The sequence below is a fragment of the Panthera pardus genome, unplaced genomic scaffold, assembly GCF_024362965.1.
Source record: "Panthera pardus isolate Hobbes unplaced genomic scaffold, ASM2436296v1 HiC_scaffold_15, whole genome shotgun sequence".
In the NCBI taxonomy this organism is placed as follows: Eukaryota; Metazoa; Chordata; class Mammalia; order Carnivora; family Felidae; genus Panthera; species Panthera pardus.
The window spans coordinates 1,353,243-1,368,557 of record NW_026526710.1 but is presented as its reverse complement, the minus strand read 5'-3'; the positions used below and the strand labels follow the sequence as shown (position 1 = coordinate 1,368,557).

The 15,315-nt window shown below is 46.1% G+C and overlaps 1 protein-coding gene across 5 annotated transcripts in view; it reads right to left on the bottom strand.

Annotated features, from left to right (window-relative positions):
* Window positions 1-8,519: 8,519 nt before the first annotated feature.
* Window positions 8,520-15,315, bottom strand: part of SBNO1 (strawberry notch homolog 1) — a 58,334-nt gene continuing 51,538 nt past the window's right edge. For all 5 annotated transcript variants that reach the window (XM_019467636.2, XM_019467637.2, XM_019467638.2 and 2 more), the window contains one exon: window positions 8,520-14,878. In XM_019467636.2, coding sequence (XP_019323181.1) covers window positions 14,736-14,878 — 143 coding nt within the window. In that variant the 3' untranslated portion in view covers window positions 8,520-14,735. The remainder of the gene's footprint in view (window positions 14,879-15,315) is intronic.

Here is a 15,315-nt window from a genome sequence, read left to right as displayed (position 1 = left end):
TTTTTTTTTTTAGTTTATTTATTTAGTTTGAGAGACAGAGAGTGCGCCCATGAGTGGGGGAGGGGCAGCGAGAGAGAGAGAGAGAGAGAGAGAGAGAGAGAGAGAATTCCAAAGCAGGCTCTGCACTGACAGCACAGGGCTCGAACCTATAAACCTCCAGATCATGGCCTGAGCCAAAATCAAGAGTTGGACACTGAACTGACCGAGCTACCCAGGCGTCCCTGTTTTTTCATTATCTTTTTTTTTTTTTTTTTAACGTTTATTTATTTTTGAGACAGAGACAGAGCATGAACGGGGGAGGGTCAGAGAGAGGGTCAGAGAGAGACACAGAATCGGAAGCAGGCTCCAGGCTCTGAGCCATCAGCCCAGAGCCCGACACGGGGCTCGAACTCACGGACTGCAAGATCATGACCTGAGCCGAAGTCAGATGCTTAACCAACTGAGCCACCCAGGCGCCCCTGTTTTTTCATTATCTTGATACTGTCCTTGGACACACACAGATTCTTAATTTGAGGTCTGATTTATCTAATTTTTTTCCCCTTTGCTTTGCTTGTACTTTTGGTGTCCTATCAATTCCAAGGTCACGGAGATTTTCACCTACACTTCCTTCAACGAGTTTTATAGGTTTTGTTCTTACGTTTAGGTGTTTAACCCATCTTTAAATTATTTTTTTGTGTATGGTGTGAGGGGGGTCCAAGTTCATTCTTTGTATGTGTGTATCTAGTTGGTCCAGTACCATTGATTGAAAAGACTATTTTTCCCCATTGAATGGTCTTGACAGCCTTGTTGAAAATCAATAGATGATAAATGTGAGGGTTTATTTCTGGACTCTCAATTCTGTTCCATTGACCTATATATATATTTTTTTTTTTAATCAAAAAAATTTTTTTGAATTTATGTTTATTTTTGAGAGAGAGAGAGAGAGAGAGCGTGAGCAGGGGAGGGGCAGAGAGAGAGGCAGACACAGAATCAGAAGCAGGCTCCAGGCTCTGAGCTGTCAGCACAGAGTCCGACACGGGGCTCGAACTCATGGACCTCGAGATCATGACCTGAGCTGAAGTCAGAAGCCCAACCGATTGAGCCACCCAGACACGACATCCGCCTATATTTCTATCCTTAAACCAAAATGGCACTGCTTCGATCACCCTGGCCTTGGGTAGGGCGAAGTCAGCTTTGAATTTAGGAAGGGTGAGCACTCCACCTTTTTCTTTTTCAAGCTTGTTTTGACTATTCTGGGTTCCTTGTAATTCCATACAAGTTTTAGAATCGGCTTGTCCATTTTTGCAATCAATCAATCAATCCATCAGCCAATAATAACTGGAATTCCGATAGGGTTCGTATTAAATCTGTGTATGAAAGTCAGGAGTATTGCTACCTCTTTTTTAGTGTTTGTTTATTTTGAGAGAGCGTGAGCACAAGCAGAAGAGGGACAGAGAGAGAGGATCCCAAGCAGGTTCCATGCAGTCAGGACGGAGCCCGACCCACGAACCTTGAGATGTGACCTGAGCCAAAATCAAGAGTCAGACGCTGACCCGACTGAGTCCCCCAGGCGCCCCAGGACACATTGCCATCTTAATCGCAACATATGTCTTCCAGCCCACGAACGCAGGAAGTCTTTACACTTGGGTTTTTTCCCTTTGATTTCAGCAATGTTTTATAGTTCACAGTGTTCAAGTCTTGTAATTCTCTGGTTAAAATTATTCCTGAGTATTTCACTATTTTTGATGCTGTTGAAAATGGACTTGTCTTCTTGATTTTGGATTGTTCGCTGCTAGCGTATACAAATACAACTGATTTTTGTGTGTTGTCGTGTATCCTGCAACTTCCCTGAACTTAGTCTTTGGCTCTTACTCTTTGGAACTTACTCTTTGAACTGACTTGCTTGTGTCTGTGTGGTTTCTCTAGGATTTTCTGTATATAAGATCATGTCATCTGTAAAGAGTTTTACTTCTTCCTTTCCAAGTGGGATGTCTTTCATTTTTCCCTTTCTTGCCTAATTGCCTTAACTAGAATCTCAAGAACAATTTGGGCATAGGTGATGAGAACAGACATCCTTGTCTTGTTTCCGATTTAGGGGGAAAGATTTCAGTGTTTCACCACGAAGTATGATGTTCACTGTGGGCTTTTCATAGATGCCCTTTATCAGGTGGAGGAATGTCTCTTCTATCACTAGTCTGTTGAGTGTTTTTATCATGAGAGTTGGATTTTGTCAAGTGCGTTTTTCTGCGTCTCTTGAGAAGATCATGTGGGATTTCTCTTCCCTTTATTCAACAAATATTTGAGAGTCTCCTAAGTGCCAGACGCTATTCTAGGGGCACCAAAGGAAGACAAGCCCCATGCTGTCATGAGACTTCCTGTTCTAGGCACAGCAGCCACACTTAGCTCTCCCCCTTCCCCCCACCACATGGGAGTCATTACCTCACCCCTCACCTCCCACTGTTTCTTATTCTTCTTCGGGCCAGACTGGGTGATGAGTCTGGTTCTTGTTCATCCTCACACCTAAGCCTTCATGAAACTTGCCCCTATGTTTCAGCGGGCAAACTTCTGCTCGTCTATCAAAGCCCGGCTCGACTCTCCCACCTCTGAAAAGTCTCCCCTGGCTGGCTGCCCTCTACCGGTGTCTGCTCTTGTGTTTAATCCGGCCCGCCTCCTTCTCGAGCCTTGAGCTTCCTGAAAGAAAAGAATTGCATCCTTGCGTGTTCTAGTCAGGCACATACAACATTTCATAAATGGCCTCCATACGGTCCTGGAAAGGAGATCAGTTCTCCTCTGGAGGAAGGTCTGCAGTTCCCCTCTCTTTTCCTGCTCACAGCTCACTTCCCGTAACCGGTGCCTTCGTCTCCTTGCGCTGCCATAACAAATTACCCGGAACTTGGCTTAAAACAAAGGAAGTGCGTTCTCTCACGGTTCTGGGGGTCAGAAGCCTGAAGTCAAGGTGTTCCCTCCAAGACTCCAGGGAAGAATCCTCTGCTCTCCCAGCGGCTGGCGGCTCCAGGTGTCCCTTGGCTGGTGGCCACATCATTCCAAGCCAGTCTTCCCACGGCCTTCCTCTTTCCTTGTCTTCTCCCCTCATAAGAACACTTGTCATTGGATTTAGGGACCCCCCGAATCTAGGATGATCTCATCTCGAGATCCTTTTTTTTATTACTTTTTAAGTGTTTATTTTGAGAGAGAGAGAGAGAGAGAGAGAGAGAGAGAGAGAGAGAGAATCCCAAGCAGGCTCTGCGCTTCAGCACCCAGAGCCTGATGCGGTGCTCAAACCCACAAACCGTGATGACCTGGGCCGAAATCGAGAGCTGGCCACTCAACCGACTAAGCCACCCAGGCGCCCCTCATCTTGAGATCCTTAATTACACCTGCAGAGATATCTGCCCCCCCCCCCTCCAAAAGGTCACATTCCAGGTGGACACATCTTTTAGGAGGCAACCATTCAACCCACTACAACAGGCTTCAAAAACGACTTGGATTTCCCCCCCTTTCTTCTCTTCCTTCTGTCTCTGAGTTAAAACTCCTCAAAGGAGAAGAAAACAGACCTAGTGGCTCCATTCAAAACGTGTCTGTGATGACACTCAAAGAACCCTTTAATGAGTGGCTTTAGAATGATCTAGAATGGTTCCTCATTAGTTTAATGGGCATTTCGCAGATTGGCTTGCCAGGAGCAGAGCAGATGAAGGAGACCGGAAGCCTGGTGGAAGAGCTTGACGTAAATCAGAACAACATTATTAAAATAATGCTCTGGACCCATATACTTCTCCTTAGCCCTCAGCTTATTTAACCTCCCTGGGCTTTAGTTTCAACTGTAAGTTTGGGGATTTGATGGGACAGAGCTCTAAGAATTCTGGGAACTCCGACATCTTAAGCAAGCAGGGAGACAATGCACAGCACAGACCATTTTCTCTAATGATCTCTAAAGCATCAGCCCAGAAAGGCCTTTGCATCATCACGTTGGAGCCATTCCCATCACTGGACAACATTCTGGAGCAATCTGCTCAAAGTGGGCTGCACCTGGTAAGAAGGGGCAGTCATAGGACTGGGGGAATATAGAAATTCTTTTTAGGTGGGCTTTACTGTGTACCTATTAGCACGGCAGCATACACAGAACTTACAAATAACCTAATCAACAGTAGTAAAGGTATTCTCAGAAAAAAAAACTTAAAACAATTTTTTTAACGTTTATTCATCTTTGAGAGACAGAGAGCGACAGAGCATGAGCAGGGGAGGAGCAGAGAGAGGGAGACACGGAATCCGAAGCAGGTCCCAGGCTCCGAGCCGTCAGCCCAGAGCCCGACGTGGGGCTTGAACTCACGAACTGCGAGATCATGACCCGAGCCGAAGTCAGACGCTCAACCGACTGAGCCACCCAGGCGCCCCGGAAAAAAACCTTTTTGAATATATGACCAAAAAAGTTTGGAGACCAGTGACCTAAGAAACGAGTTAGGTAGGCAGTTTGCCAGACAAGTTGTGGGTTGCAGTATCATGGTTAGCTTATCACAATCAGTGACTCCAATGTGGCGTTATGTCCTCAGGACAGTAAGACTAGACTTGATTTTATATCAAGTCAGGTTTTGATCAGAGATCCATTCCCAAATGTATTAATTTTCGGCTCGGTTTCTGCCATTACTCCCGTTTGTAGGCCAGGAGCCAGCAAGCTTCTCCTGCAAGGGCTCAGATAACCAACTTCTAGGCTTTGCCATAGAGTTTGGCGATACAGTCCCTGCCATTGTAGCACTGAAGCAGCCTTACACAATGCATAGAAGGAAAGGCATGACTGCGTGCCAATAAAACTTTATTTACAACACTGAAATTTGGATGTCATGTGAATTTCGCGTGTTATAAAACAATCTTTTTATTGTTTTCAACCATTTAAGAGTGTAAAAACTATTCTGAGCTTGCAGGGTCATTCGAAAACAGGTGATGCACTGGTTTTGACCCGTGGACTGTGGTTTGCCAATCCCTGTTTCAGACTACAAAATTAGTTTCTCAAGCTTGAGTCCCTGTGGGTAGAACACCAAAGAACAGGGCACGTAAACCTTCGAGGGCAGAATGAACTTAGTTTCATATCGATACCTCTGAACAAGAAACCCACTCAAAAAATAAACTGTGGGAACACAAAGTTAAACAAAAACCCAGGATTAACGCAGGAACTGAGAGAGATGCGTAATTTATCTTGATCTTAGGCTCGAGATGAAAATGGGGGATGTTTTGGAGAGTCTTCCTGTTCTAACCAGCGGGCACCTTCACGAAACACTCAACTTCCTACTATGGGTTCACGCCGTTACATTTCCTACCATTCTAATTTATTCTAGTTTGGATTTCTCTAGTAATTAAGGGCTCGCACATCAATCTTTGTTGAAAGCTTATCTCGCCTGGAACCAAAGGTGAGCATTTTGGTGTTGGCGTTGCCAAAAGAGGTCCCCTCCAGAGTTCCCCCAAGAAGGGATACTCAAGAAACGGGCGAGACGGGCTACCTTGAGGGGTGGAACGGCCCCCTAGGGGCTGCGGGGGCGAGTGGGAGGAGTGGAAGCAGGATTCGCTGTGTGTTCTCGTCTGCCGATCGGCTTCGGTCCCGTGGTTATTATTTAAGCGAACGACTAACCCGAAACGTTAAGTCTCCCAGACTGATGTAGCAGCCACGTAGTCCTCCTACCCTTGCCTGATACTCTGTGGTAATTCTTAAATGAGGAGGGTTTGGTGATTTGGAACCAACCGCAAGGCACTTGCCTCTCCTAACCCAATAGTGCACTTGATGCCCGGCGTGGGCAGCTTTCGGGAGACGAAGCCAACGTGCCGAGAATCGGACTCTAAAAATAAGCATTTTGCACATTTCTTTTAGCCTCTTTTCTCTCCATAAAGGCCTCCACAGATGGCTTCTTTACATCATGCTCTCAAATGACTAGCTGTTAAATATTCATACTTATGGAAATGGTACTGTACATGCTCCAACCCCCCAGCCAGTTAACATTTGTATTTTCCGTATCTCAAGGCCCTTGTTCGTGGGCCTTGTCCTCTGTAGAACACAAACTCGTGCACACACACACACACACACACACCCATCGTAGACACCAACTTTTTGCCTCTTTATGACTAATTTGCCTAGAATAGTAGTTCTTTTATTGTTAAAGTTTGTTTTATTTATCTTGAGAAGGGGGTGGGGCAGAGAGAGAGAACCCCAGGTAGCGTCCGCGCCATCAGCGTAGAGCTCAACTCCGGGCTTGAACTCATAAAACCGTGAGATCACGACCTGAGCCGAAGTCAAGAGTCGGACGCTTAACCGAATGAGCCCCCCGCGTGCCCCTCGGGCAGTAGTTCTTGACCAAGGGGAGATCCCGCCCCTCAGAGGACGTTTGGCCACGTCTGGAGACACCTGGGGCTGTCGCAACCGGGAGGACAGCAGCGCGTACCGCTGGCATCTCCTGGGTTAGGACCAGGGATGCTGCTGCACTTCCCACGACAACAAACGGGACAGCACCTCACGAAGAATGGCCCGGCCCAAATGTCAATAGCGTGAAGGCCCAGGGTCCCACGGTGAGGCTGAAAGCAGACTTGAAAACACCGACGGGGAACAAAGTCAAAGCAAACTGGAACTAAAAACTCGGGGATGGTGGAGGCGTCCAATGAAGGTCAGGTCTCTTAATTTCTTATTCAGATTAATACTAAGGTTATGCCTTTAAGGGGCGCCTGGGTGGCTCAGTCAGTTAGGCGCTTGACTTTGGCTCAGGTCATGATCTCGTGGTCCCTGAGTTCGAGCCCCGAGCGGGGCTCTGTGCCGACAGCTCAGAGCCTGGAGGCCGCTTTGGATTTTGTCTCCCTCTAGTCTCTGCCCCTCCCTCACTCACACTCTGTGTTTCTCAAATAAATAAATAAATAAATACATGTAAAAAAAAATTTTTAAAGTCCTGTTTCAGTCTTCAAGCTCAGCTTACAAATATTTTATTTTGTATTTTTAAGAGATTTTTATTTTTTAAGTAACCTCTATGCCCAATGTGGGGCTCAAACCTACAACCCTGAGATCAAGAGTCGCGTGCTCTACTGACTGAGCCGGCCAGGTGCCCCCTCAACTTACACGTATTTTAATAAAATTTTAGTTAAAATGTAGAACACTCCCTTTCACTCGTTGCATTAATACTCAATTATCTCACATATTTGACAGATTAAATCCCCCTAAACATTAACACCATTTACAAACTTGATTCAATTCCCTCAAGGATTTCAAGCTACAAATTGAGATGGTTCTCTTAAGCATTTCAAACCCCACAAAGACTCACAAATAAGCTGTATTCCAAACATTAAAAAAAAAAAAAAGTCCATCCATGCGTTCCCACCCTGCCTCCCGCTGCCTTTCTCCAGGACAACAGTGCTGGCTCCTGGCCCAGGCCACCTGGGCTGGACGGGAGCCCACCCCGCGCCGGCTCCCAGATCTGCGCTGGTCTCATCTGTGAAGAGGGAGGGACTCCAGCCTCCCAGGTAAGGTGGCTCGTCTTTCCGTGGTGTCCTCTCATCTGTCCATTATTCCCTGTTCTCTGGCTTCCCAAGGCCAGCGCAAGACTGGGCCTCCCGGCCAATCCTTCTCAACGAGCTCCGGAGCTCAGCGGGAGCACAACACTGCCGCGCACCGGCCTCCACCCGCCCCAGCTTCTCCGGTCACTCACCTCCTGGGCCTCCCCTGCTCGGGCACACGTGAGCATTCCTGCTGTTTTCCTAACTGCCAGGACCGCAGGAATCTCCCGTGCTCGCTCGTCTGCTGTCTCGACAGTAGAGGAAGTACCCGCGAGGAATCACCCGTGGGGACAGCATGTGACCCGATGCCAGACACACGCTTCTTCTTAAACTCTTCCTAAATACAGGCACCGACCCCCCCAAATTAGAAACTGAACACCTTTCACGGCTCACGAGCCAGGCAACTTCATCTGAGAACGAGGGAGGGACTGAAGACCAGGGAAATGAAGACAGAACACCCCACAGCCACCGGCATACACTAGGCACTCCGTATTCCCGGATAGTTTTCTACATCAAACATTTTCAGTGTTTTCCTAAGCAGAGCTCGGATCGTGGACTGGGTGGCTCAACGCCAGGAATGAATGATTTTAAACAAGAGCCTCGTGCCTGCCTCCACGTCCTCCGATGCCGGCGGCCACCCTTCTGTTCCGTGGCATCGTTCAGGGAAGACACTCGAGAGGGGAGGCCTCAGGAGCCGCGGGAGGCCGGAGGACCCCAGCCCAGGCCCTACCGCGCCGTCCGCGGGTGCGGACGCTTCTCGCTCCGAAGAGTGCCGGCTTCTGGGGCGCCTGGGCGGGTGTCGGTCGAGTGACCGACTCTTGATTTTGGCTCAGGTCATGATCTCACGGTCCGTGGATCGAGCCCCGTGCCAGGCTCTGGGCTGACCTGCTTGGGGCTGACTCCCAAGCAGGCTCCACTTGGGAGTCTCTCTCTGCCCCACCCCCACTCTCTCCCTCTCAAAATAAACAAACTTAAGAGGTGCTCAGCACCCAGATAAAGAACACACAGAGTGGGAAAAAGTGTATTAGCCAGTTTAATTTATTTAAGAATCTTACAAAAAAAGAAAACAAAACAAAAGCCACAACAACAAAAAACTAAATACAGAATTTGTTATGCTTCATGGTTGATCGTTTTTTACTTGCGAGGGTAAACCTCGCTAAATGCAGCCGACACATTTTTATTGCATGAGACCCAATTTTTAAAGTTACACATCAAAATGGTTGCAACAGTCATTTCTGGACACTCGGTACTGTTTTAATCACGGAAGGCTGAATGGAGCAGTGCAGTATCATCAGAACAGCGCGTACCCTTCGTACACTGACAGACACTCAAGACAGAGTAGCAATATAAAAAGGGAGGTGAAAAAAAAGAGAACCAAATAAAAACAACCAAGAGTTTACATCCACCTCTGTTTTCAAATTGTCTTTGGATTCCATCAGACGTTGTCTCAAGATGCACCAAGTCAGATCGGTAAAGGAGGAAGATCTATGCCTACGTATAAAAGTATCCTTTGCTCAGCGGAGGTAGAACCTGGCAAAAGTTTTATTGCAGAGATACAGCGGCGTACCTCTTCCCACCTCTCATGGTTGATGGTAGATACAAGTGGTTATTGAAAAATAATATCAGTAGTTTGCAAATTCAGTATAAACCGTGAACAGGATGAGTTTTTTCTAATGGCGGTGAGACTGCAGATGTGCTACGTAGAAAAAAAGCTCTCTGCCCCCTAAAGGGGAAGTCAGAAAGGAGGCTCAAGCTTCTATCCTCTTCAGTGCCACAAATACTGTCATAGCAAGAAAGGCCCTTGGGGCGGTGGTGGGGAGGGGAGGCGGAAGGACGAACGGGGTGCCCTCACTGAGGGGCCTGTGGACTGACCTTTGGGCCCGGAGGCGGCCTGAGCTGCCAGTAGCGAAGAGAACGGGGCTGGCGCCGAGGGGCGCCCCTCGGCACTGCTGCGCACAAGCTCGACCACTCCTCGGGCGCCACAGGAAGGGGGAGGACGGGGCGGGTTTGGGCCGGGATTCCCGCTGGAGCTCATCTCTGACGGGGCCTAACTCAGGACACGCTAGGTTCCCAAGACTTACCTATCTAAACGCAAACAACTTCTCAGTTTTCGGCAAGTGTACCAAGTTCAGTAGTGGTGGGTGGAACATGTATGTGAGGAAAAGGCCCAAGAAATGCCCACGGCAATCCTTCCTCAAAGTTACAGGGGAACATTTCCTTAAAGGTGCAAAATCTTTACGTAAAAACCCAATGTTTGCCTCCCGGCTGATGACTCCCACCACTTTCACGAGCCAGCCCAGGGTCTTCCCTATTGGCAACGCTGACTGTCAAGAGGGCCTTAATCTGGCTCGGCACTGGATCTGTGGCCGATCCAGTCAAGGTCAATGCCCCAGGAGCAGTACACTGGTGGTGCGAGCAGCTCAGGGGATCCTGCTGGCCAGTCCGGCCACAGTTCACTGCCTGCTTTACCCTCAGCGCAGAATCAACCTATGGGCTGAAGGCTCGTGTGAAGCCCCCACAGCAGCTGTGTTGCTCTCTCTGGGAGGACAACGGTTCCTGACAGAACATTCTTCAGCGTTACCTGTCCCAACAGAGACCCACGTGTACCGGGCCGGTCTCCCCGTCTGCTCTTAATATCCTTAACAGGTGAGAGCAGAGGCAGATTACCTGTGCTCCCTGCAAACTAACTTCCTGATTATTTTTTGCAGGTTAATGGCAGAGGCCTGACTTGTTTAATTCAAGAAACGAAAACAAAACCAGAAACTCTGCGGCAACAGGCCACAAACCAAGGTTCAGATCTGCAAGATTTTCTTCTCAGCTGGAAAGCCACACAGATGAAGGATTTGGTACGGGCCTGAAAAACGGAAAGGGTAGGAGCAAGTCGGGTTACTGAAGAGCTACATTTGATCCCAAATGCACTGAAGAAGTTAGAGGAGCTTAAAGAAGTCTTGGGAAGAAATGTTTTTTGTGTGAAAACATCAGGCTCACTACAGCTTCCAAAGAGCAACATAAATGAGCATAACTAGTCATATAATGACAGTATCAGAAATTGCACTCAAGTACATTCCCCCCAATACAATGCATTGCACACAGTAAAAATTTGTAATAAAAATGCAAAACACAATCAGGCATGTTGAAAAATATTAACACAAAACAGACATAGGAATTCTATAGTCAAGATGCAAAACTGAATCCTAAAATATATGAACAAATTCAACTAAGAAGTTTTTCATACTTTTATATATATATATATATATATAAAAAAAAAATTATAAGATGCCCCGTATGGGAAGTCAAGAAAAGAATAAATAGGATTGAAGGGCGGGGGGAAAGAGAAAGAAAGAGTGGGTAGGGTCCCAATTTACAAGAAATATTTACATTCAGAATTCAAAAGAACTCAGCATTTCTATATATACACATTTATGTACATATATATAGGTACAGCATAAAATCAGAAGGTGGGTTTTGGGATTTCACCTCAAGTACTCAGAAAGAAATTACTAGCTAGCTTGAGTTGCAGGTATCTATTTAGTTGAGTTTCCTTCACTTACATGCCCCTTAAAAGACACCGCATTTGTATCGGATAATTGGCCTCCCATGAGGAATTTTCACAAATGGGTTCTGCTCGCGGCTATCGCCACAACGGGGACTGCTTGCCTCATTCCAGCAGCAAAGCGTGCACGGCCCTGTGCGTGGGTTATGTGGTTAGCCAGGGAGACCCCGGACACAGGAGGGGGACTCAACAAATGCCCATCGTCACAGCGGTTGCCTTTGCCACTGGGATGCCTGAACTAACCAGACATCTGGCTAACTGGATCCCGGCCGAACGGCGACTCGTACGTAGCACCATTCTTAGAAGCTATCAAATATCACCCAGGTAACGTTTTTAAAATAAGAGTATCTAGATAGGGACCTTCCTCTTAACATCTTACCAAGAACAGGACTGAAAGGGAAAATACTTTTCCTCTCTCTTTCGTGAATTGAGATGCACCAATCATTTGTAATCTACCGCTTTTTGCCCTCATGCTAACTGGGAAGTAGAAGGGGTAGGGACAAGGGTTCCCGTTACACAACTGTTAAGTGCTGTGCTGGTCATGCCTGTTAGAAGTTCTAATAGCATCACACGGAGGCTAGCAGATGAATGCCCCAGGGACTACAGGCACAAAATTGTGCCTCTAAAATGTTATATTCCCCTGGAACTTGGTAATCTAGAACTTTTATCTTCACAGATAAAGCACACTAAAATGAAAAGGGTTATTGTTGCAGCTCAAAAAAATTTCTCAAGTGCTAATTAATTGGACTGGAATAAATATATGTACACACACACACACACTACTACATTGCTTTGGATGCAAGTTCTTGCTAACTTATATACAGATGTAAAGAAAAGGTATTGAAGACTGTATCTGCAATATAGCAGCAAAAAGGGAAAATTGCTTAGGATATTTACTTTTTGATCAAGTTGTGTTTAAAGACATACTTTGTTAATACTTGTAGGACTTTACACATCATCGATCCCTATCTGGGTAATCTCACTAAACTGCAGATAAAGACCTTGTGGTGTGGAGGTTGCTAAATTAGGGGAACACTAATTCCCCCCAAGATACCATCTGAGCAGCTCTGGACTCAGGAAGTGAGTGGTTTTCAGCACAATCGACACTGTAAACTCTGAAAACGCTAACGTGATTTACAATCAAATCTTTGTGCTCAGAGCCATATTGCTAAAAAGGGAGGAAAGGCATTGCAGGGGCCAAATGGACTCACATCAGGTTCAGCAAGGCCCTGGGGTCAGACGTGGCATTCAGATCCTGAAACACACGGAGCCGTTTTATAGAAGTCAGCTGTTGTTAAGACTTGGGTTTTTAACAGAGGGGGACCCTGAATGCTGGCCAACCTGAACGTGCTGGCTTAGAGGAGGATGAGGGCACAGTGTAAAGGTCGTACGTTCAACCTCCAGAGGGGGGGTGAGCAGCGGACTCATGGTGCCCTGATGGGAGGAGCACAGGCGTGTGGCACCTCAGCGCCCACCCCCCCCTTACACCAGTTGCCTTTCTGAGGTCTCCTTTCAGACTTTTCAGAGGCCTTATTTCTGGACCTTATTTTTAAAAGCGAAACAATGCTGCTCCTCCAAGAACAGAACACGCCTATGCCCTTTTGTATCAAGACAGCTATTCAAAGAGCCAACACCACATCAGGAACCGTGGGGGTCAACCGACCACATTCGTCTCCCCGGAGGGAGCAGGCTTGTCAGGGGGTTCGGTCCCCGTCCCCAACTCTGCTTCACGTTAGTGCGCGGATGGATGCCGAGCGGGCTACCGGATTAAAACAGAGGAACTAACTGGGAAGTTCTGCTGCAGGTGGGACGGTCTGCCCTTGGCTGCCAGCTGGGTCCAGCGGCCCTGACAAAGAACACTGGCTGATATTCACACGGATCACTGCCTGAGATAGAAAGCCTAGACTGAGGATAAAAGTTGCATCCACTTGGCAACACATGCCAAAGAACAGAAACGATTCTCGATGTGTTCTTTCACGTATCAAGAATAAATAAATCCAAAGGAAACGTACGGTAAACTTGACGTAAGCAAACTCGGCCTTAAAGAAACACAGGAAGATGAAAGCCCTAGCCATCACCGAACAGACATCTTGCCTGATTCTGCAAGAAGTTTCAAAAGTGACAAAGGAGAACAATTCAACTTGAGAAACATTCAATACGACTATCGCTACACCCCTTTCTCGACACCATCTCAGTTTTGAGGGGTAGGTTTTAAGCCCAAAAAGGCTGCCTGGAGTGCCGCGTAACACGCCAGTTCTGCAGAATCCCCGTCACAGACTCTGCCTCTGAAGGTGGTGAGGGCCTAAGCAAGAGTCCACTTCTGGTTAGTAGAACAACTTTTTATTTGACATCTACAAGACTGTGGTATCTTGCAGCTTTTGACCAGGTTTATACAATCTCAATTTTTCAATAGTGCAACCTGTGCAGGCAAAACAAAGGGAAAGGTAAACAAAAGGAAACAAAAAAACCCAATTGTCCCCTCACTTGTTTTCATAAACATCTATTATAGGCGAAACAAAACTTACCCATATTATAGATAAGTGTCTATTCACATTTGTACATTACCATTTTTAACAGCTTGAGATAAACTCTACAATGTCTTACAACACATTAAACGATATTCAAGTTACTGGGTAACAACAATAACAACAAGAAATAAACATACAGCAGAAGCCTCAAGTGTTTCCTCATTGTCTAGTTTACAGCTCAAGTACGGTTTCCTTTTTTATGAGTGACAAATTAAGATAATGGAGTAAAAAAAGATTGTTTGCAAGATGGAAGCCGATTTGTACTTCTTTCTAAAACGATCTTTAAGTTAAGGAAAATGTAGTTTTAAGAAAAGCAGGCTTGTAGCCATTTTTGCAGCACACATTAGGAATACTATTAATACATTAAAATTAACTTTCAGAGTTTTACCACCAAAAAAATGTATATACTCATTACCTTGACAAGAAACCTGGGGCAGGGAGAAGAGGGTGAGGGGAATCCGCGGGGTGAGAAGCAATACCCAGGTATAAACACTATAAAAATGCAATAACCAATGCTGTACATCTACAAATGTTTCTCTCCGTTACTTGACTTGTTTTCATCTTGTTTACGCATGCTTTCAAAGACATGCACTGTCAGAACAAAAACTAAAAAAAGAACCCGAGTGCATGATATGCAACCTTTCATTTCATGCTTTAATAAACCTATTGTTTAATAAGTTGGAAAAAGAAACCAATATATATTTTCTATATTTATAGACTCAAAACACATGCATCTGGGGATAAGTCCCACAGCAATTGCATGGATGTACTGCGTTAACCCTGAGCACTGTGTAACATAAAAGTAAAGCCAGTTTGGGAAGTTCCAAGCATTTTTAAACCAATTGTGGTTTGTAGCCTTTAACAAACTCACAAACAAACAGACACACGCACGCATACATACCCCTCTGCTCACCCAAAGTAAAAGCATATGGGAAGTACCATGGGAAAAGCAAAAGGAAAGACATATGTACCACCATCGGCACTGCTGATTTTCAGTTTTGCTATCTATTCCAGGTTTGTCCTTATTCCCAAAAAAATTAACTAGAGAGAGCACAACTGAAAAAAATTATAATTCTTTGGAAACTGTCCCTGATTTTTATGCAAATGATATGCTTCAACAGCATTTCAGATACATCCATGTTGAAACCTGTCTGTTCTTAAGCGTTGCTCAAGTTGGCGATGCTCTGCGGGTGACGCTGCTGCCAGAGCTGTTTCTGTTGGACCGCAAGCTGTTGAGACTGGTCTGAAGTTGACAGGAGATTTACAAGAGGAGACACACAATTTGCAGGAATGATCAAACCTGCAATTAGAAACAAGAACTTATCAAGGCTGTATCCAAGAGAAATCATACTGTGTTTTACAGCTGCACAGCACATTCCAAATGAAGCATAATATTAAGTGTAACAAATAAGACTCCACCCAAACACTAAACGAATACTTGAGAACTGAAACTGCCCCCTCAGAAGTAACCCAATTCCTCAGCAGCATTGCTCGCAGAGACCTAAGCATATGCAAAGTCTACAGCAACACTGACTTCTCGGTGGAGGATTGGAAAATGGACTATAGTGTCTCTCTATCTACTGTCTTTGCAGCTCCACAAATGCAGGCGAACACGACCTTCTTTGGGCAAGTATTAATGGACCAACAAGGCTACAGAATAGTGGATGTGAATTCAACTGCTTAGTGAAGCAGGTAATTTCCAAGTGGGCACGCTACAGGCGTTAGCAAACTGTGGAA